At 22.0% G+C, this 24,333-nt stretch overlaps 7 protein-coding genes across 7 annotated transcripts; 4 read left to right on the forward strand and 3 right to left on the reverse strand.

Moving 5' to 3' along the window:
- Positions 1-649: 649 nt before the first annotated feature.
- PBANKA_0105600 (translation initiation factor IF-2, putative) lies at positions 650-3,451 on the forward strand (the record flags this gene model as incomplete). The annotated part of the gene is made up of 1 exon (XM_034568149.1): positions 650-3,451. One exon carries the CDS (start codon positions 650-652, stop codon positions 3,449-3,451), a length of 2,802 nt encoding a protein of 933 aa, XP_034419655.1.
- Positions 3,452-4,461: 1,010 nt separating this feature from the next.
- PBANKA_0105700 (MYND-type zinc finger protein, putative) lies at positions 4,462-7,571 on the forward strand (the record flags this gene model as incomplete). Its single annotated transcript, XM_034568160.1, has 16 exons — positions 4,462-4,541; positions 4,659-4,767; positions 4,883-5,065; positions 5,206-5,339; positions 5,453-5,504; positions 5,596-5,734; positions 5,840-5,915; positions 6,033-6,078; positions 6,185-6,234; positions 6,349-6,388; positions 6,536-6,607; positions 6,696-6,758; positions 6,845-6,998; positions 7,100-7,203; positions 7,348-7,404; positions 7,524-7,571. 16 exons carry the CDS (start codon positions 4,462-4,464, stop codon positions 7,569-7,571), a joined length of 1,407 nt encoding a protein of 468 aa, XP_034419656.1.
- A 554-nt stretch (positions 7,572-8,125) lies between these two features.
- PBANKA_0105800 (RING zinc finger protein, putative) lies at positions 8,126-9,446 on the reverse strand (the record flags this gene model as incomplete). The annotated part of the gene is made up of 2 exons (XM_034568171.1): positions 8,126-9,255; positions 9,413-9,446. The coding sequence occupies 2 exons, from the start codon at positions 9,444-9,446 to the stop codon at positions 8,126-8,128; spliced, it is 1,164 nt and encodes a 387-aa protein (XP_034419657.1).
- A 1,097-nt stretch (positions 9,447-10,543) lies between these two features.
- PBANKA_0105900 (uroporphyrinogen III decarboxylase) lies at positions 10,544-11,942 on the forward strand (the record flags this gene model as incomplete). The annotated part of the gene is made up of 2 exons (XM_034568183.1): positions 10,544-10,712; positions 10,852-11,942. The coding sequence occupies 2 exons, from the start codon at positions 10,544-10,546 to the stop codon at positions 11,940-11,942; spliced, it is 1,260 nt and encodes a 419-aa protein (XP_034419658.1).
- A 490-nt stretch (positions 11,943-12,432) lies between these two features.
- Positions 12,433-15,767, reverse strand: PBANKA_0106000 (G-protein associated signal transduction protein, putative; the record flags this gene model as incomplete). The annotated part of the gene is made up of 13 exons (XM_034568194.1): positions 12,433-12,465; positions 12,585-12,650; positions 12,733-12,795; positions 12,914-12,970; positions 13,064-13,124; positions 13,303-13,437; positions 13,603-13,692; positions 13,807-13,879; positions 13,971-14,008; positions 14,101-14,208; positions 14,359-14,625; positions 14,731-15,056; positions 15,183-15,767. The coding sequence occupies 13 exons, from the start codon at positions 15,765-15,767 to the stop codon at positions 12,433-12,435; spliced, it is 1,902 nt and encodes a 633-aa protein (XP_034419659.1).
- A 1,124-nt stretch (positions 15,768-16,891) lies between these two features.
- Positions 16,892-18,274, forward strand: PBANKA_0106100 (4-hydroxybenzoate polyprenyltransferase, putative; the record flags this gene model as incomplete). Its single annotated transcript, XM_034568205.1, has 1 exon — positions 16,892-18,274. The coding sequence occupies one exon, from the start codon at positions 16,892-16,894 to the stop codon at positions 18,272-18,274; it is 1,383 nt and encodes a 460-aa protein (XP_034419660.1).
- A 372-nt stretch (positions 18,275-18,646) lies between these two features.
- PBANKA_0106200 (spindle assembly abnormal protein 6) lies at positions 18,647-21,405 on the reverse strand (the record flags this gene model as incomplete). Its single annotated transcript, XM_034568216.1, has 5 exons — positions 18,647-18,699; positions 18,859-18,905; positions 19,059-19,173; positions 19,266-19,361; positions 19,458-21,405. 5 exons carry the CDS (start codon positions 21,403-21,405, stop codon positions 18,647-18,649), a joined length of 2,259 nt encoding a protein of 752 aa, XP_034419661.1.
- Between the last annotated feature and the right edge of the window lie 2,928 nt (positions 21,406-24,333).

Consider the following 24,333-nt stretch of genomic DNA (forward strand, 5'->3'; position numbering starts at 1 on the left):
AAAACAAAAATACGATTTCTTAATGGAAATTATCAAATGAGATTGTAACAAAATAAGCAGAACAATAAAGAATGTATTATAAGCCTTCAATATAATGAATACAATTTATCAAATAAAGTTTAAATTACAATTATATATATTATATATATACAACTATATGTTTGTATATATGTATTTATTTATGGGTTTTCAATTTTATAATAATAAGCTGATTATATATACTATATGAAAATAAAACCCTAGTATGCGTCATATAAATGAAAATAAAACTTATGTTTTGTGAATATTGATAGTAGCTTTTTGCTTTGCTCATCTTGTAATTAGAGTTCATGATAATTGAAGAAGCTTAACAAATAAAACAGATCATAATATAAATATGTATATAAATACATGATAATTTTTTTTTTTTTTCTTTTTATTCATGGTAATTTTATATTATACTATAAAACAAGCTTAAACGATTATTATAGTAAGGAAATGTATATTTTATATAGAATAAAAAAAATATAAAAGGAATACATAAGTCTATACAAACCCAAACTTATATTAATTGTGTTAAACTCATAATAAATTTATAAAATTAACACAAACTAGTAAACAAATACACAATAAAAATTGTATAAAATAAAAAATATATATCATAGAAAAAATGAGTAAAAATAAAAAAGGAAAAAAAAAAGAAGATTTAGATGCTATTTTAGCAGAATTAGGAATTGAAGAAAAAAGAGAAGATCAAGTTAATGAAAATGAAGGCGATGAAAAAGGTGAAAATACACAAATATCAAAATCAAAAAAAAGAAAAGAAAAGTTAAAGCAAAAAAAAGAACAAATTAAACTAAAAGAAAATGATGATACAGCAATAGCAGAAACAGAAGTTGTTAAAGAAGAAGACGATAAAAATGACGAAAAGGATGGAGAAGATGGGGAAAATAATGAAACAGCTAAAGGGAAGAAAAAAAAAAAAAAAAAAAAAGATAAAGAATCAAAAGCAGAAACTGGTATATCAGCAGCAGCAAAAGCAGCTGCTGAAAGATTAAGACTTTTAAAAGAATATGAAGAAAAACAAAAAGAAGAAGAACGAAAAAAACGGGAAGAAGAAGAAGAAAGAATTAGGAAAGAAGAAGAAGAAAAAGAAAAAAAAAGATTAGCACGATTAGAAAAAAAAATGCAATTAAAAAAAGAAGGAAAATTATTAAGTGCAAAAGCTAAAGAAGAAAAAAAAAAAAGAGAATTATATTTACAAACATTAAAAGAATCAGGAATGTTAATAGAACCTAAAGAAAAGGCAAAAGCAGAAATTATAAATCTAGATATAAATAAAGCTAAGTTATTATTAAAAAAAAAAAAAAATAAACAAACATCAGGGTGTGCAAATAATCCAAATGCTGATGTTAAAAATAAAGAAATTAAAGATAACGAAAATAAAGATAAAGAAAGTGATGATATAGAAAAAGAAGAAAAAGAAATTGTTTTAGATGATTGGGAAGATTTTCTAAATATGGATAATGAAGAAAAAAAAAAAGCAGAAAAAAATAATATTGATCAAAGCACAAAAGAAAATAAACAAACTCAAATTGTGAAAAAAAGTTCCACAAATGATAAAAAAGGAAAAAAACAAAAAAATAATAAAAATGGAGAAAATAATGAAGATAAAGATAATGAAAAAACAGAAGAAGAAGAAGATATATATCGATCATCTATTGTTTGTATTCTTGGTCATGTAGATACAGGAAAAACAAAATTATTGGATAAACTTCGGCACACAAACGTACAAGATAATGAAGCAGGGGGTATTACTCAACAAATTGGAGCAACCTTTTTTCCAAAAGATATTTTAGATAAAGAAATAAAAAAAATTGATGGAACAATAAAATGTTTGTCAAAAGGTATTATGATTATAGATACGCCAGGGCATGAATCTTTTTATAATTTAAGAAAAAGAGGATCATCTTTATGTGATATTGCGATATTAGTTATTGATTTAATGCATGGATTAGAACAACAAACAAAAGAATCTATTCAAATTTTGAAACAAAGAAATTGTCCATTTGTAATTGCATTAAATAAAATAGATAGATTATATATGTGGGAAAAAAATGATTGGGAACCTTTTAATAATACATTTAAAAATCAAAAAGAATATGTAAAAGAAGAATTTAATAATAGATTACAAACTATATTAAATGAATTATCAGAGCAAGGATTAAATTGTCAATTATATTGGGAAAACAAAAATCCAAGAAAATATGTATCTATAGTTCCAACAAGTGCTATAACAGGTGAAGGAATAGCAGATTTAATTATGGTTTTAGTTAAATTAACTCAAAGTTTTATGTTAAAAAATATTGAATATAATAAGAAATTAGAATGTACTGTTTTAGAAGTTAAAAATATTGAAGGGTTAGGTACAACAATAGATGTTATATTAACAAATGGAATTTTAAAAGAATCAGATACACTTGTTTTATGTGGAATGAATGGGCCTATTGTGACAGTAGCCAGAGCGTTATTAACCCCTCAACCTTTAAAAGAGTTAAGAATAAAAAATGAATATATTCATCACAAAAGTATTAAAGCATGTATTGGGGTTAAAATATCAGCAAATGGTTTGGAAGAAGTTTTATGTGGTACATCTTTATTTGTAGCTAATAATAATGATGAAATTGAAGAATACAAAAAAAAAGTTATGACAGATGTATCTGATGTTTTTAATCATGTTGATAAATCTGGTGTTGGTTTATATGTTATGGCTAGTACATTAGGTTCTTTAGAAGCTTTACTTATATTTTTAAATGATTCAAAAATTCCAGTTTTTTCAGTAAATATAGGAACGGTTCAAAAAAAAGATGTAAAAAAAGCTAGTATTATGAGAGAAAAAGGAAAACCAGAATATTCAGTCATTTTAGCATTTGATGTTAAAATAGATCCAGAAGCAGAAAAAGAAGCACAAATATTAGGTGTTGAAATTATGCAAAAAGATATTATATATCATTTATTTGATGCATTTACTGCATATCTAAAAAAAATAGAAGATGAAAAAAAACAAAGTAAAATGACTGATGCTATTTTCCCTTGTGAAGTATCTATTATAAATGATTGTGTATTTAATAAAAAAGACCCAATAGTTGTAGGTGTTAAAATTGAAGCTGGAATTTTAAAAATAGGTACCCCTTTATATATACCAGAAAAAAATCTAAAAATTGGAAATGTTGTAAGTATTGAATCGAATAAAAAAAGTTGTAATAAAGCAAAAAAAGGCGAAGAAGTTTGTGTAAAAATAGCTGGGGAACCAAACGTTACATATGGACGTCATTTTGATTTTAATCAAAAAATATACAGTAAAATTACGCGGGAAAGCATTGATGTTTTAAAGCAATACTTCAGAAATGAACTCACAATGGACGATTGGCGATTAGTTGTACAGCTTAAAAAGATTCTGAACATTTTATAACTTTCTTTATGATTATTAAAATATGAAAATGAGCATACAAATATTATGAACATTTACTCTAAAAAATTCACAGAATGATCCAGCAAGTACATATATGAAATATGTGAAACCAAATGGGCAATATTTAACACACCATTGCGTTAAATAGAATAAACAGGGTGATGTAATAATAAAATTGACCAAAATTATCTGAACCCTCATTTGTTAACATTTCTATTTCTAACCATCAATTCAATATATGAAAAAATGGAGAAAAATATGTGGACATTTCTAATTGAACTCAAATATATCCATTTATTCGATAGAATTTATGAAATTATAAAAATGTGATATTCATATTTTTCTTCATACAAATTTATTATTTTTTTAAATTTTTATATGCACATAAGTACATATATGTGCTTTATATAATTATATATGTATATCTACATGATTTAGTTTTATTTCTTTTAAAAAAATGATACATATTTATATTTATATATGTGTGTAAATATTTGAAAATTCTCATACATTTATTTTATCCTTTTAATCTTTGGATAATTTAATGTTTAAATTAAAAAAAAGGAAAAGAAAATATTAATAAAAAAACGAAATAATATTTATAAAATAAATTCATTTAATTAGTACACATGTATTTATAAAGTGAAGTCGGAAATTTATTTTTCCTCTCCACAAATATTCTGAAAAAACAGGCGTACACAAGTACATTTTTTTATGAATTGGTCAGAAAATATAAATATATTCTAAAAGTCAAACAAAGATAGATCCATTCAAATTTTTAATGTATATCTATATATTTACTTGTCATATTTTGGACATTTTCACTTTATTTTCCCCCTTTATTCCTATATGTTTATAATAGTTATTTTCTCTCCATTTTATATAAAGACAATTTTTTAAAACATAATTAAAAATAAAAAAAATAAAATTTAATCATAGTTAAGTAGTAATCACTTGTTATTGTATATAAATACGTAAAACAAAATAAAATAATTTATACACATTTTAAGATGGACATAAAGGATATAGAGTTTTTCGAGTATGTCAATAATTTAAAGAATACAGAATTGCTGGATATGTTTTCAACCAAGTAGTGAATAAATAGATAAAAAATAAATATAGTAGAACATCAAAAATGTTCAAATAAATCAAATAGATAGCTACTATATAAAATATTTCATGTATTTTTCTTTTTACTTTTTTTAAGATGGTTTGAATATCATAAAAATGTAGTTTTGATTAATGTATACTTACATAATAATAATGAATTAATAGATGTAGTTGGTAATGATAAAATGAGTCATATTCTGGCAAAGGTAGACAAATCGAAAATAATTTTTATATATAAATATGGATATATTAAGCATTTAAAAAAAGTGTATATTACCTAAATTTAAATTTTATATAATACTTTATTTTTTTTATCTATAGTTTGAAGTATTACTCAGAGAGCTTATTACTACTTATTTTATACGATTCCTAAATTTCGAAGAAAAAATTAAAAAAAATAATAAAAAAAAATTACAAATAAATGAATTAACAAATAAAAATATAGATAAAGAAACTAGTTGCGATACAGAAAATTCACATAACCATATTTATGATTACATATCAGTATACTAAGACAATAAAAATTAATATATAGAATGATGCAACATAATTTAAGAAAAACTATTATTTTATTCTTTTACATTAAATTTTAGCATATATATGTACAATAAGCTTGTATATTTTTTTAATTCTGTCTTGATCAGCTTTATCATGAAATGGCCGTTTTAAACATATTTGAGTTAATCTTACTTTCTGATCATATATATGAACAAATAGACACATATATAATTAATCTATTTGCTTACATTTACTCTAATTTAGTATCTTTCCTTAAAACGTAAAATTTTTTATAAATAATTATAATAAATTTTAAATTATATATGAAAAAAAAAAATCATCGTTTTATTTAAATATATGTATATAATATATATTCAATTTTTACTAATTTAGGAGCTCTGATGAATATTTTGTCAAGCCAATCACTGAATTGCCCATATCTGAAGTTATTAAAACACAACAACTTATTCATAGTATACATATATATAGTGGTATTGTTCATAATATATTTGTTTTTTGTTTTTTTTAAATTGAAGATATTAAATGAAGAAAACGATAAAACACATAACATCGATAGACTAAAAATATATATAAATGTAATAAATACATTGCGCAACATTATTGATAGAATTCATTTATTAAACAATACAGTCGTTAATAAAATTGTGGATTATGGTAAAATAAAAATATGACTAGTTCATAATTATATTCCATATTAATATATGAACAGTTCATAAAAAATCGTATTTTGGCAATATAAAAAAATAATTTATTTTTCAGATATTCTACTAATATTAATTCCTCTTATTGAGAAAAAACCTTGGAAACATGATGATTATATTTTTGAACAGAATGAGTAATAATATTATTCTATCCTTGCAATTATGTTATTTTGTCTTTTTTAAAAGGCATTTTTACTGCATGTTATATAAATATATATTATTTATTATGCATAATATATAACTCAATATAGGTGGATAAAAAATGACGATAACGCAATGGCAACTGTTGAAAAACAAGTATGATTACTGAGAAATAGGTGTATAAAAAATGTTTATAAATAAAAGAATATTTTTTTTATAAATATTACTGTTTGTATACACCCAATAATTTATCCCCTTTTAGTTGTGGATCATTTTGTATACCTTAATACTCAATAGTATTTGCCAAGAAAAGTAAATATTTAATGATTAAAAAGTTGATTAAGATTTCAAAGTTATAGAAAATGACTAAACTACATGAAATGCATACAACTTTAAATTTCCCCATATTTTTTCTCTCATTAATAGGTATGAAATGACCAATTACAGAAGGAATAACATTTTGAAGGTATGTTCAAAAAAATCAAATAGTATTTAATAAGCATGCCTGTACATATATCTGCTACAATGTTCAATCACTCGTAACTTATTTCGCATTTGTTACTAATTATTATTTACTAATGTGTAATTAACACTACTTTTTTTTTCTGAACAGCTCAGGAAATACATGAACGAAAATTTATATGAACAGCTACCTCCCATGAAAACTCTCCATACATTTATAGAGGTATATAAACAAAATTATAACAAATGATAAATCATATATTCCTTTGTTTATTGGCATCATCTTAATTTATATTTTATTGGATTTTCAGCATTTATATATATCAAAAAGTGTTTTTCCTGAAAATAAAAATTCCTATCTAATCATTGATGTGGTAATAAAATTTATGAACAAAAATGTATGTATGCTCATGTGTATGCACACATTTTAAAACGAATAAAATACTTATATTTTTCATAGGTTCCAGAAATATTTGATGAAATAAAAAATGATATACTAAAAAATAAAAAAAAAGTATTATCCATGTTAAATAATATCACAATTTCAAAGGAAGTATTAGGAAGCATTTCAGAGGTTTATCTTTCTGTCTATGAATTCGATCACCAAATAAAAAGTATTGAAAAAAAAAAATGATGACTGTACATAATTTTAATGAAATTTGTCATGCATAATGTATTCAATCAAAATTTATTATTTATTTTTCTACATATTCAGCGTCGAAAAAAAAAACAAAAGAAATAAATCCTATTGATACAAATCGTGTTGAGAAAGAAAAACCTGTTGATAATCAGTACACTTGCAATAATTGCAAAGAAATGGTAACCCTCCAAAAGTGTATATATATTACTGTTAATATTTTAAAGACAGTAGTATCATTAATTAAAATATTCACATTTTGAAGGGATATTATGATAAATGCCAATCGAAAAGCTTTTTTCATATGTATTAAAATATTTTTTTAGGCTGAATTACAATGTTCACAATGCAAACAAACATACTATTGCTCAAAAGAGTGCCAAGTATGGTCTATAGAAATATAAGTCATAAAAAATATACATCCTTATATATATATAGCAAATTTGTATTAAAGAACAAAAAGCTTAATTTAATAAAATTATTTTTTTTGTGTGCATTTCAGATGAAAGATTGGTTTAATCATAGAGAAGTCTGCTCAAGTTACACATGAAATAATTTATTATTTTTTTTTGGAACATAAAAGTATAAATTAATCCTAAGACATTTCATGGAATAAGGCTTACTTTCTAATTCCTTACAATTTTTTAATGTTTTTTAAATGAATATCACAATGAAAATATATATATGTTAAAATATTTGTTCACAAATTATGAGGGTAAAGCAAAAATACATGCTATTTTTATTATAATTTTTTTTTTCAAAAATAATTCAAACAAAAAACGGAATAAATATAAAAAAAACATGAAAAGAATAACAAAGATAAATCGATAAAACAGTGGTAAAAAAATATATACATATGTAACGATATATATATATATTTTTACATATTTTATATCACTTTAAAATTATATAAACTGCTAATATTGAAACAAATTAAAAACAATGTCTACACACACCCTTCATTTAATTAAAGACAAAAGAATGAATTTATATATAAATATGCGCACATATATACATGTATGAATACTATAAAATTATATTCATCGCTTAAAACAATAAAATAGTGATAAATTGATATTTTCATAAAAGATATGTCCATGTATGTTAAACTATATCGGTTTTTGAATTAATGCAAGTAACAATATTTGTTCTACAAATAGGACATACTTGACTTTTATTTAGCCATTTTGATAAACAATTAGAATGAAAAAAATGACGCTTATCACATGGCATGATCATAACATTGTCATTTCCCATATAATCCATCATACATATAGAGCACATATCTTCATTTTCGTTTTTTTGTTTATCAAACTTATTTATACTTTCATTATTATTTGGTAATATTTCTTCATTTGGAAATTTAATTTGATCATCTTGCCTGTATATGTCATCTAAATTGTTATCATTTTGTGTATTTTTTTTGAGAGGTTTACATATTTCTTGAAAATAAATATCCGAAAAACAAGAATTACTATTCTCTATTTGATCATAATTATTATCAATATTATTTGTGAAACTTGATTTAGTATTTTGTTTTCCTTTGGTTGTATTTCCCTTACTTCTAATAGCATTTGTTACTTTGTCAAATATCAATTCAAATGATGGATTTTTAATAAATTTTTTTTTTTTTTTTTTTTCATTTATATTTTTTTTATGAATATAATCAATATCTTTATATTTCACAACTTTTAATTTGTTAATGACATTTTTCGGAGTTGGAATTCTATCATGTTCATCAACTGAGAAATATATCATAATACATATAATAATTGATAAAAATAATCCTAGGCATATATAAAATAATAATGGTAAAAAATAAAGTGCTATAGTAAAATAATAATATATTCTTATAATTTGCATTGACATTGTATTTTTAGAACAGACATTTTTATAAAAATGTAATAAATATAAAGATGATGTTACTAATAAAATTGTTAACATATTAAACAATCTTAATAACTTTTTTACAATATATTTAAATTCTTCAGAATTTTCGATTTCTCCTCTCCTTTTTATTCTAACTAAACTCAGATTTAAATGACCAATACTTTTAATTAATATACATATAACTAGTATTCTGTTCATAAAATCACATTCTTTACAAGGTACTTTAAAATAATAAACTATAATTATTAATAGGCATCCTATACAACCAAATATCAACAAATATAACATTTTGGCAAAATACTGAAATAGGATATCTTCTGTATTACTTATTTCTATGTAGTTGTCTGTAGTTCACAATGTGTAGACAAAAGTGAAAAAAAAAAAAAAAATATATTATATATATCACTTTATTTTTATACAAAACATATTTCTCCAAATGAAATATACTATCTCATTTTAATCATGCATAGATATACACAATAATGTGAAAAAAAATGTTACCATCATTATTTACTTCATCCATATATTCGTTCATTTTAATTTTTTTTTTTTTTTTTTTTTTTTGTATTCCTATATTCCAGAAAATTTTATATTTTAACTTGTTTTATGTTATTCTGTTAAATATAAAAATAGGACAATAAATTAAATAATATTATTTAATCCATTATCAAAAAGTACAATATTATGTATTTTTTTTTAATCTAAAGACATCTCCTCTCTATATATACAATATGTATTATTACAAATTTGTGGATAGCTATAAAATGTGCAATGCTTAAATTGTTTTTTCCTCTTATTTTTTTCTAAATTTTGTCAGTAAAAATAAAATAAAGATATACCATTTATACTTTGTAGTAAAATAGGAATGTAAATATTGTTTCACAAATAATTAGTAATAGGTCTTAACTTTTCAATGAATTAAGAATCATTATAATATGTTTAAATATATATGAGAAATATGAATTTGTAAATGCAAATTTATGTATGGAAATTAATTCATATTTTCATTTTTTTTTTTTTTCAAATTACCTTATGTTTTCGTTCATTCTTCGCAATTTTTTAAATTATTTTAAAATTTCACGTGGCTTATTTTTGTTATTTTTGTTATTTTTGTTATTTTCGCTATTTTCATTATTTTCGCTATTTTCATTATTTTCGCTAATTCTTTTGCTAATTTTATTATTTTTTCATTCCTTTTATATTACATTCTTGTAGTCTCAAAATAGAGGGCATAAACAATTGTGTGTTGAGCAAACACATTTATTATTTATACATTTTAAATTTGTGCAAAAACAAAAAGATCATCTTAATAATAATAAATTATTGATACTTGCTTAAGCTAATTTTTATGAAATTCTGCTTTTTTTTTTTTAAAAAAATTAAAGACTTTTCTTATTTCTTTAAAAAAAAAAAAAAATTCCTATAAAGACTTATAATAAATAACATACAATATCTAAATAAAATGCAAAATAATATCCACAACCAAATTTAAGATTTTATTTGTAAAACAACCACTTACCTTTCCATTGAATTGCATGGCATTCAATTAATTTTGTTAATTTTTATCAAAACATTCCCTAAACCCTACTCACACCTCATTTATATAGTCATATTATATGATCAAACAAAATAATGCTAAAAAATTTTGTTTGTTTCATATTTCTGATTTGTTTGCTATATCAAGTTTTATGTTTTTTAAAAATAAAAAAAATAAAATTGAAAATGCTAAAAATAAATACAGCTTCTTCACCACATTTGGAAGGTGAAATATATATTCGACCAGAAAGTTCTAAATATGAAAGTAATCATTAAAATTAATAATCACATAAAAATACTATACTTGTGTGTGCCTATACAACTATGTGATTATTCATAATTATTCATTTATTAATAGTTTTTTTTCTAAATTTTATAATTCATTTTAATATTCAACCATGCAGAATTTGGTAGGCCTGTTAACGATCTAATATTACGAGTAATAGAAAACAAAGATAAAGAAATTGATGAAAAAGATGAAAAAAATAATGAAATTCCTTTTTGGATGATGAGGCAATCAGGACGGTATTTACCAGAATATAGAGAACTAAAAAAAAATTATAATTTTTTTGATTTATGTTATAATCCTGAATTATCATCAAATATCACAATAATGCCATATAAAAGATTTTTATGTGATATGGTTGTTATATTTTCTGACATATTAATAATATTTATAGCTATGGGTATAGATATAAAATTTGTTGAAAATGTTGGACCAATATTTAACAAAGAAATAAATAACTTAGACGATTTTAAAAAATTAAACTTAAATTTAAAAGAAATAATAAATAATTTACACTTTGTTTATGATTCAATTAATTTGACAAAAAAAAAAATTAATAATTCAGTTCCAGTTCTTGGTTTTTGTGGATCGCCATTTACTTTATTTACATATTTAACAAAAGATAATGCATCTAAATTGAAGCCCTATGAAAATAGCTTAAAATTAATATATGAAAATAGTGAAGATACACATCAAATTTTAAATATTCTATGTAATATATGTATTAGTCATTTATTAAATCAAATAGATGGTGGGGCTAATCTAATTCAGATTTTTGACAGTAATGCTGAAATTGTTGATAAAAATATATTTAAAGAATTTAGTTTATATTATATAAATAAAATAGTTCAAGCTATTAAAACATATAGACCTAACACTTATATTATTTTATTTGTTAAAGACAATTTTCATGAAAATATTAAAAATCTTGATATAGATATATTATCAATTACCCATAAACAGCTAATTAATAATGGCTCAAACTATTATTATGATTTATTTCAAAATAAAATTATTTTACAAGGAGCATTAGATCCACATATACTACTATTAGACAATAAAGAAAATGTTCAAAAATATACCTCAAAAATGATACAACAAATTTCATACAAAAATAAATATATAGCTAATTTGGGGCATGGTATACTTCCAAATTCTAAAATTGAAAATGTTTATGCATTTATTCAAGCAGTTAAATCTGTGAAATAAATAAGTAAATAACTACAAAACATAACCTCTTTTTTAATAATTTGGGATAATTTCACAAAAAAATATCACATTACGAATAAGTGTGTGCAATTGTTTATATATTTTTTGCATACTCTTAGTAATGTTCAGAAAAATGTAATACTTTTTCACTTTAATGTATCGGTTACCATTTAATCGCCATCTTATTTTTTCATGTGTCTTTCCTTATCAATATTAAATTTATAATCATAATTTTTTAATATCGCTTTCTTTTTTATGCAAAGTATTCTTCAAGTATATTAATTCTTTAAACATATTTAATAATTTGAATTATAAAACACTTATAAACGTTTAGTTTGTAAATATATTTTTTAAATCCATCTAGCCAATTGACCAACTAGCTAAAATGTAGAATAATTCAATAAAAACATAGCGTCACAAAAAAAAAATAATAGAAAAGTAAAAGGATATATAAAAATGTAATAATTTGACTGAATAAAATTGGGGATGTTTAAAACTCCTTTGTCTTTGTCATTTTAGGGACCTGAAGAATAAAAGTGGAAATAAAAATATAGGATTAGGGTGTGCTTTCCAATTTATTGAATTTTCTCAATTTTGTTACCATTTTTATTTTACCAATGTTTATCGTTTTATTGCGCTTACCCATAAAATGGCTCTATATCGTGACGCGTTGGTAACATGTTCATTTTCTAACCGAAAGCATATCCACTAAAAGCAAAAAAGAGGATATATATTAAATAATTTTCAAAATATAGAAATGAAAATGAAAAAAAAAGGAATGAGTTATTACTATTGATCTCCTTAAAACTTCAATAAACATCAGAAAAAAGGTAATTAAAAAAAAATTTACTTCCTGCAATATATTTAAAAAGGTTGATATATATATATTTGCTTATTTTAATGATATAATAAAAACATAATTCGCGATAAAATAGCTAAAAAGCAAATGTGAAACTAATTGCTTTATTTACCTTATTTGGAAATATATTTATTGGCATAATTGTAATGGCCCATGTTAGTCTGAAAATCTGAACAAAAATTAATGAATATGTAGAAGAGGTATGAAAGTTAAAATTTAGTGACAAAATATATTTTTTTTTCTTTTTCTGTTTTTTTCTTACTAAATTAAAAAAGCCGGCAAAGTAGTAATATTGTGGAGGGTACATCAAATTATTATTTTTTCTATAAAAATTTATAAAAAATATAATGGACATATCAATATAAAAAAATCCAAATAAATTAAATTCTAAACTAACAAATGAATAATTTCATTTCTGTTTTGTTTTTTTTTTATTGAAATATATTTTATAATCATGATATTATACATATTCATGTTAATATTTATCGTTCAATTCTTTACCTTAACAAATAATTATATTCTTTTAAAAGCCCCCAATCACAATACACATCCCAAATATACATATACGTCGATCCAATAACATATGCACATATTAAAATAATTTTGCTTGTATATATATCTAATCCAAGATATCCCCTAAAAAATTGAGTTCAAATATTATACAATTATGTATGTATGTGTATGTATATGAATATTATATTATATATGGGGTAATCATTTTCTATTTGAAAATTCCATTTTTTAAGATTAATTTCGAGATGAAATATTCATTATAAAATAAATTATTTTTATTTTCCTTACCAATTAAATGAAGTGCATATAACAATACAAATTCCAGATATATATTTGAGCATATTATATATATGTATTTTTTGTCGTTCATTATTATATCTATATGTTAGTGTCAAGAAATATAACTTTATATACTTAAATAGAAATAATTGCAACATACATATAGGTTATGTGTACAAATATATATGAGCATGAATATAGTCTAATTCTTACCTTATTAAACATTGACAAAATCTTAAATAGAATGGTAGGCCAACAAATATTGGATTAACATATGACTCGATTACTGAATTAAGATAATTATGAAAATGAATAATAAAGTCATAAAAATATTTTTATTATGTTTGATAGTAACTATTTTTATAAGATTAACTTACTTGGGCATTTTGCAGGAACAGTAGTATCCATTCCACTCCTAAAAAAAGCAAAATAAAATTAATACGTATATATATAATAACCCTAATTATATATATTTTTTATTTTTATTTTTTTTTTTTCCTTTCTTACAAAAAAAAGCATATGATATATTGAACATCTGAAAATGTTTTTGATAAACTTGTAAGTATGTCTCCCATTATATTGTCGAGTAGATTTACACTGTTTACTAGAAAAAGCCTGTAGAATGTGAAAAAAAAAAACAAACACAAAATGAATGCCTCAAAATAGAAATATAAATATATATACCAATCTTGATAATTAAGACATTAAATTTTCATATATATAAAATAAAAATTTTTTTTTTGTTCTAAGAATATGTATTCTTACCCACTCATAAGTACACGGGAAAGGGAAGAAAATAAAAAATTATTTTCTTTATATTTATAAAAATTAAAAGGAAAAATAGTAGTACACACCAATAATATACACAAAATAACAACATGAAGTATAATGTTCGAAAATATGTTAAGCTTAAATAAAACGTCTAACAAAAATATTAATAATGAGACAGTTGTTAAAAAAATCAAAAATATGACATAATTTATTAAATAGTAATATTCGTCCACTATTTTTTTATTCAAATCGAGGATATACCTGGTGAAAAGGAAAAAGGGGTGCAGTGTCATTTATTATTACTATTATTTATTTTTATTTATTTATTTATTTTTTTTTTTCATTTTATTCCTTGTAGGTACTTACGTAAAATTGACGCCATACAACTGCATGAAAAGAAAGGAGCCAAAAATAAATAAAAAGAAAAAATTCAAAACATATACTAATCTATATATGGGGAGTATTGATAATATTAGATTAATGTTAATTTCATTTATGTTAATATATAATAAAATGATTGTGTTAATTATTAAAGTAATTAAGATTCCGCACAAAATAAATATAGTTCCTCTATACTGACCAAGATTTTCTATTTTGCTTTTTAAATAAATTTTAAAATTTAAAAAATCAATTTTTTCACAATTATCTCCTATTTTTTTTTGTATTAATAAAAATGTGGATTTTATTTTTTCCTAAAAATTGTAAAAAGAAAAAAATAATATATGCTTAATTGACATGTCTACAATGTGAAATAAGTAATGTTATATGCATCTATAATTGTTATACATATAAGTTTCTTTTTTTTTTGTTATTTTTACATTGAAATGTTCTTCTTGGCTAATTTGGTGAAGATTGTTGCAATATTTTTGATATAGATCTAAAGAAGTAGATAACCTTTCTTTTTTGGTTTTTTTTTTCAAAATTTTATATACAGACAATACATTAATATTTAAATAATTTGTTAATATATCAAATAAGTTATAAATATTTAAGCATTTATTTTTTAAACTTTCCATATCTTTTAAGTTTACTCTATCTGATTCTAAAAAAAATACAATTTCATCTATTTTTTCATATAAATAATTGTATTCATTTTCATAATGTTCTTTAACCATATTAATATAATTTTGTAAAACATAAAAAAATAAATATGTGTAATCGATTTCTTCATTTTCGATCTCATTTTTTTTTTTTTTATCTTTTTGATTAATTAGTGTATTGTCTAAATTCACTAGTTTACAAACTTCAAGAATTTGTTCATCATTTTTATCAATTCTATCATATAAGGCTTTTATTTCTGGATTTATTTTTTTTTTTATTATTTTTTTTAAAAATTTATAATTAATATATTTGTTATCCCATGATTTCACCTTTAGGTGCTTCAGTTTTTCGGCAAATTTCATTCTTTTGAAAAAAACGAGAAAACATGTGAATTATTTGGTAAATAAACGAATATTCAAACAACTAAATCTTATTTAATCAGTTTTGTATGCTTATTTATATCTCGGCATACTGATTGATGTCTATTCTTATATATTACAAGATTTAATATATTATTTTTTCTTAAAGCATATATATATTTTTTCAAAAAAAAAAAAAAAAAAAAAATAACACCACTAGGGAAAAAATTGTATATTTTTTTCTTTTTCTCAATTTATTTAAAAATTATGGAAAAAATGAGAATTTCGATAAAAATAAGACTGATACAAGGAATTGTAAAGTGAAAATAAAAAAAAATGTGAAAAAGGAAATATTGTACAAAAAATTATAAAAATAAGAGAGCGCAAAGAAGATAAAACGACAAAATTGCAAAGAAAAATGTGAAAAAATGTGGAAAAAATGTGAAAAAAAAAAATGTGGAAAAAATGTGAAAAAAAAAAATGTGGAAAAAATGTGAAAAAAATGAAAAAAAAATGAAAAAAATGAAAAAAAAAATGAAAAACAAATATATATAACAAGAAAAAATAATCATAATGGATAATGCGAACTTTTATTTATTTGCATATGAATGACGCACATATCATAGAAATGCTGAAAATTATTCGCAATTTAATAAAATAAATAGAAAGTTAAATTTTCTCATAATAATATATTTATTTTTATGCAAAAAATTATATTGAAAATATCAATAAAAAAATGGAAATTCACAGTATTTTACTAAAAAAAAAATAATGCTATTCATTTTATTACCACACTATAAATAAGATTGTTGCAATATATATAAATATGCGCATTTATACCATTTTGTTGTTTATTAAATTTGAAAGACCATAAATTTAGATTGACAAAATCGATAAATACTTTCCACAATCACATAAGAAAGTATATTCGCCAAAATATCCATTTTTATATTGTTACACAATTTAAAGTAAACTCTCTTAAATTTTTAAAAATTCAAAAAACTGAATTACAAGTACATACCAATAAGTTATGGATATTTTCTTTCGAAAGCTTGTAAAAGACTGAGTAGCAAAAAAGATTCAAATATACATTAACATATAAATAAACCATTTTAAAGACAATATTAATGAAACGATACATTCGTTTAAATAGTTATAAATATATGGACAAACAAAATGAAAAAAATTCAAATAGATATATCCCCAATTTTATTAACTCTAACTACAAAAATGGAATAGAGAATAGTCAAATTATTTTTGAAAAAAATTTTAAACACAATAAAATTTTATCACAATTTGGGAAAATAAAAAATAAACTAATATATCCTCTACAATTCGAACTTAATGAAAAAAATGGAAATATTCTAAAATATACGAAACCGATTTTAAAAAAAAGAATTAAAAATATCACCAACAATGGAATCAAAGCCAATATTAGAAATAAATTAATAACTAAAATAAATGAACCCAATTTGAAATCTTTATATTTGGAAAAATTACATTATTCGTCAAATTTGAATGTTAATAATGAAGAGAAAACAAACAATAAATTTAAAGAAATAATTAAAAAAAATATTAATAATTATATTATTTTTTCACGATTACATATTCCAACTGGTACATACTTAACATTATATACATCCTTGTGGGGATATTTGTTAACATATGATGTTAATAAATTATTTTTAGTAAATCATGAAATATATTCAAGTGAAATAAATATAGATGAAATTAAAAATATTATTAAAAATTTATGTTTGTTTACTTTTGGGGCATATAATATTAGAACTTTTGGCTGTATGATTAATGATTTTTTAGATAAAAATTATGATAAACATGTTGAAAGGACAAAGAATCGGCCATTAGCAGATGGATCTATAACTACTTTCAAAGCTTTAGTATATATGTTTATACATTCTTCTTTATCTCTTTTAGCATTATTTCAATTTAGTAATGAAACAATATATACAGGTTTATTTTCCTCTCTATTTATTGTTACATATCCACTATTAAAAAGAATAACATATTATGCCCAACTATATTTATCCTTTACATTTAATTTAGGTTTTTTTATAGCATCAAGTGTGAATATAAATATATTGGAAAATTTATTTCCATTAATTATAAGTTTTATTCCATTATGTTATTTGACAATTATTTACGATACAATATATGCACATCAAGATAAAGCTGATGATATTAAATTAAAGTTAAAATCGCTAGCTATAAAATGGGATAAAAATACTATAAAATATTCGAAAATATTAATTGCTAACATGACATATTTACTTTATATGTCAGCATATTTATTTGATATGCATTATTCTTATTATATATTCACAACATTTAATGTTGCTTATTTATACTATTTGATTAATCATGTTTCCATCGATGATAAAGAAAAATGTATGAATTTTTTCAAAAAATCGAAAAATGTTTTATTCCTCTTTTTTATCGCTTCATTAACTGCAAAAATGTTTGAAGCTTTGGAGAAAAGCCATGATAAATGATGAAAAACTGAAATTAAAAATGAAAATAAAAATCTAACATTGTTATTTTAATATTGTATAAATAATAAAATTGAAAAGATCCAGGTGCTAATTGTATATTCCCTTTTAAGTGTATAAGAAATAGACAAATAGGAAATAGGGGGAAAAGGATTGAATATTTTCAATATATACTTGGCGTAGTTGAGTAAAATAATCAAAATTTCGAATAAGTTTAAAACAAAAACAAATAAAAGGAGGGGAAAGGAAGGGAATGAAGGAAAAAGAAAGAAAATAAAATATTTTTGAAATAAAACGCGGATAGGGAAGTGCAGATATAATAAGCACACTAACAATATATTTATATTTAAAAAAAAGAGAAACCTGGCTTTGAAACTAAATTCCGGGAGGAATAAATTTCACGGGCTTATTATATCTATCATTAATGTCTATAAAATTGTAATGAAACGAAAATAAAAATTCGTATAAAAAATGTATATTCTGCAAACTTTAATTCGTTCGTTTATTTAATTCGTTTATTTATTTAATTAATTACTTGACTTTTTTAATTAGCTAGCTTTTTTTTTTTTTTAATTTAATATACTTACCAAGCGCATCGATTTTTCCGCTTATTAAATTCAAGTTGGTCATATTGCTGTGTGTACAAATTATCAAAGGGAAAAAATAATATTATAATATTAACAATACATAGTAATACCTTTATTACTAACTCGGCAATACAATCATAGGCAGAAAATAAATTCATTATTATTGCTATTATTTTTATCGTATTTTTTTTTTTTTTTACCTATCTGATGTGTATGCTGGTGTGTAACCTATTCCTGATGAATTCTTTAAATTGGCTTTTAACTTTGTAAATAAGTCTTTATCTAAAAGGTTTGTGTCCACTTGAAAGTTTGATCCTTTTTGTTTCAAAAGTGACACAGAATAAGGAAGAAATAAATGTACATTAATAAAATACATTGCGGATGACTATGATTGTGGGGAATCATACCTGTTGAAATAGTAGGGGATGCAGTGATATTGTTCATTTTTACTGAATATATATCCAGATTATTATTTGCAACTTCTTTATTTAGTCTTAAATTAACTGAAAATGAAATTAACAAAAAGAAAGAATGAAATAAAATAGAATAGTAGAAAAAAATGTCTATCAGAATAAGTCTATCCATATTTTAATTCATACCCTCTCGAGATATGTTCAAATCTTTAACAAGTTCATCATTTTTTCTTTGTAAAGTATTTACTTCTTGTCGTAGGTTATCTTCTGATGTTTCTTTTTCTGAGAATTTAATTTGTATTTCAGATAATTGTGCTTTAATTTTAGTCATTTCGATAATATTTTGAGAATGATTTTTTTCAAGATTGTTATATTCTAGAGTTTTATTTTTTAACTTATCTTTAATTTTTTTTAATTGTGTTTGCAATTTTGTAATAATATCATTGCCTTTATTAATTTCATCAATAGCTATATTTATTTCTTTTTCTAACTTTCCATTTCTATCTTTGTATTTTTTTAATTCTAATTCAAGATTATTATTGTTTATTTTTATACTTTCATAACTTGAGTTATTTGATATATTATTTTCACATTCTTTTTCATATTTTGTTTTTAAGTTATTTAATTCGATAGTAAAATAATTTTTGTCTTTTTCCAGTTTACATTTTTCACATTCTATGCTTTCTTTTTCTTTTGTTAATTTTGATAAATAATCATTTTTTTCTTTTATTTCATTTATTAGTTTATTTACTTTACTATTTAAATGAATTATGTTTTCTTCATTACTTTTATTTACCTCACTATATTCATTACATTTTTTTTTTAAAGTTTCAACATCTTTTTTTAGTTCATTTTTTTCTAAAATAAACATTTCTTCTTTTCTTTCAATTATTTTTTGATGTTCTTCCTTTAAGTTATGTATTTCATTATTCATGGTATGATTGAAATTGCATTTTATATTTTTTATTTTCACATCCATATTTTCTATAGTTTTTTCTAACGTTTTTATTTCGATACAATTATTATTATTATTAATTATTTCTTCATTTAATTTTTTAATTACATGTTCACTATATTCTTTTATATATTTTATATTATTACACAAATATTTTATAACATTTTCATTGTCTGCTTTTTTTAGAACTAATGATAGATGTGTTAGTTCTTTGAATTGATTTATTTCTACTAAATTCAGAACCCCTTTTTCATATTTACACTCATTAGATGTACCACCACTAAATTTATTATCATTATGATTGTTAATATAACTGGAAATATATCCATCACGCCCATATCCTTTCGTATTAGCTTCCTTTACAATATTTTCCATTATAAAAACTGCATTCAAACGTTGATCATCTATATCTTCACATTGCTCATTTTCGAGAACACATTCTTCCAACAAATCAATAAATTTAAATGGAAATAAATTAAAATTGATAACTAGTTTCTGTTCTTTTTTTATATTTTCATAATTTTCTTCAAACAAATCTAGATAATAAAAAAAAGATTCATTTTTATCATCACTTAATTCTAATCTCATATATTGTTTTCCCATATTATTTTTTAAAGTATTAATTTTTACAACTAAAGGGGTTACATAATCATTGATATTATCTCCTTTTACATGAAATTTTATTTTTTTACAATATAACAATCCATTTTTATCATAAGTGTTATAAATAAAACTCATATCTAAGTTGTTACACAATTTTAAATTTGATATATTTTGATTCAAACAAATATTTCTGCTTTGATTTCTATTCCCATTTATATTCCCACCTTTACCACATTCAACAATTGTTAATACATCATCTGTGTTTCTATTTCGATTTATTATTCCATTCTTTTCCCCAACATTTATATCATCATAGTTATTTTTTATTATGCCTTGTACATAATCAATTTCCAAAACATTTATATTTCCAGTGTAAATTGGTTTAACTACACTACTATTATTACTATCATTAATATTACTTATATTTGTTGTTTTATTTATGATACAATCTCTTTTTTCATTAGTATCTCCATAGTTGTATATACTTTCGATACAATTGTTTGCAACACATTTATTCATATCCAAATTATCAACATTCGAAAAAGAGTATTCGATATAATTGTGCGTCGAATTCATTATTTTTAGATATTTTTATTCAAATTATTATATCTTTCATTATTTCATCTACTTTCTTTTGCGTGAATATTATATCGCCACATATGCTTTTCTTTTCTAATTACTGTTTAACTTATTCTATATATACATTTACTAAAATTATATAGTTAATAACGTTTTTTATAAAATTTTCGCTTAGTTTGGAGTATAGCACATATAGATATGTTCTTTCTACGATTTATCTCAGCATTCAAACTGCTCGAAAAATACATTATCTCTGCTTCTCTATACGCACACATGCATATATATATATATATATATATATTTCCTTATTTACTTATTTGTGTGCTTACATACATACGGTACACTTTGGCGTCTTTATGTGTCGCTCAATTCCTCCTCTTCAAAAAGATCAAAAAATTAACAATCAATTGAAATAGTTATATCAACAAATATTAATTTATACCATGGCCAACTGCGTTTCATGCAATTGGCTTATGAGTCGGTACATAAAAAATAAAAATATATAGACTGAACATCAAATTGCACACAAAATGTTTGTATTATTTTCGTATATTTTATGAGTATTTATAAATTTCAATGATTAGAAATAGTGTATAACTGCATTCAAGAAAAATAAATTAATTATCCTGTTTTGTGGAAACATATAAAATTGAAGAGAGAAAAAAAAAATATTCACAAGGAAACGTATCTCATTTATATAGTATCGTTGGAACACGCGATATATATATTATATATGAAATTGCGTCTTAGTCGTTTATATAAGTCAGAAGTAGCCTTAAAAGTGTGCACTTTCCATATATTAGCATACGTATGAATATTAATGTATGCTAATATAATATACACGCATATATATTTTTTGCTCCTTTTTAAAAAAAATTTAATTAGAAAGTATATAGGATTCCCAAAATATTTGACTTAAAAAAAATGTATAGCCTTCATATATATAGACACACGCATAAATTAATATATGTGTAGACATTCTTTATAAGAAAATAATCATAGTACGGAAAATAAAAATCGAAAAAGACCAAAACATACAATAAATGCTTTAAAAGTGGGCGCGTTTGTATATACATAACTTTTTCGTTTTAAAAAGAGAAGAAAATTATAAGTTTTGTACTAAAGTTAATTTTTTTTTCTTAGTAGTTTTAAAAATAATGTTATTTTTTCGATATTAATTATAGCATATGTATTAATATGATCATCCAAAGTGTTTGATAAGATTATACATACAGTGTGTATGAATATATACATTATGATATCCCATACACACTTAAAAGGCTGCTAGTCAAATTATGGCTATATATATTAAATTTAAGGGGAAATCGAAAAAAAAAATATTCCTTGTTAATGTAAAAAATAATTTATTATTTGGTGTGTGTAAATGTGTGCATGATTTTTTTTTTTATTTAACACATTTTTTTTTATTGGGATTAAAAATTGAGATATAACTAAATAACCCCTAATATAATGATAATAGTGTGTCATTTTAAAGGTTGCTCTTTTTATTGTATTTAAATAAAAAAAAAAAGGGGAATAAAATTAGCTAATTGAAAAAATAAACATTTAAAATTGCCCACTTTTTATTAACAAATAACGAAATAAATCAAAATATGTAATATTGTTTATGTGGTAAGAAAATAGCAGAGAGTATATTTCTCCATTTTTTATTTAGTGAAAGAATAGTGTGTAAAAAATATGAAATAAATATAAAGATAAAAGTGAAAATATGAAATGCGAAAAAAAACATTTAATAAAAAGCTATTTTTATGAACACGGAATAAAAAAAAATATTATGCAATTTTCTTTTAGTTATTTCATATTTTTTTTTTTTGTGCATGTATTTAAGTTTTGCAATAAATATGTATAAGGGGTATAAGATTTAATTTTCTTGAATAAATACATAATGCAAATGCATTTAAACATAATTATATGCCCCGATGGTTTTTATTTTTGATCACATAATTGTAACTAATTTTTGTATATAAAAAAAAATATGTATACTAAAAACGAAATAAAAATACAAAGAGGAATACACACATACATTATTTATTTAACCATTTACATTATGTTTACCAAATTATGTACTATTCATTCAATCATTTACTCATTTATTTATTAAATATATTAATGTAACATATTATTTTCTCGCGCTATATACACATTGTTTTAAGCATAAACCAAGACGCATATATATGGCATACAAAAAATAAAAGTACATTTATTGCTAAGCTTTATACATATGCAAATACGTGCATACAATTATGAAATAAGATACATATATGTATCTTATTTTGCACTAAGACTTTACCATTGTTCCATTTTTTCGTATTCCTATTCTTGAAATGATTAACAAGCGTGCCAATTTACATAATGTAATATTTATGTCCTAATTTCCCACGATAATTAAATATGCGTTTTTTTTATTGAAAAAAATTTGTAATACTTACATTTGTTGCTTTGGCTTGTTTTTGTATTTTTGTTGCATAAAATTTGGGAAATATACATTTATATTCCCAAATATTTTATTATTATTTTTTTTGTATCTTTCATAACCATGCATATACCTTTTATTATACATGTGTTTATGTATCCATTTTTAATATCGTGATGCTTATCATCATTTTTTTTTGTATATTGCCTCTTGATACATTGGGTTAATATACCCTTTTAATGTTCATGTCTTTTTTGCTTTTTTCGTATATTTTTTCCTATGTTGATTCAATTTTTGGTATTTTTTTATCAACTTAGATATTAGCTAATTGTGATCACGGCTTTTAGCTATCCTTGTGTGAATAGCTATTGATGTAGGTATTATATGTATATATGCATTTGTGACCTTAATTTCATATATTAGTTTTTTTTTAAATCAAAAGATCTATATAATATTAGAAAATACTAATATTATATTAATAATTTATCGTA

The sequence above is a fragment of the Plasmodium berghei genome, assembly GCF_900002375.2.
Source record: "Plasmodium berghei ANKA genome assembly, chromosome: 1".
Lineage (NCBI taxonomy): Eukaryota > Apicomplexa > Aconoidasida > Haemosporida > Plasmodiidae > Plasmodium > Plasmodium berghei.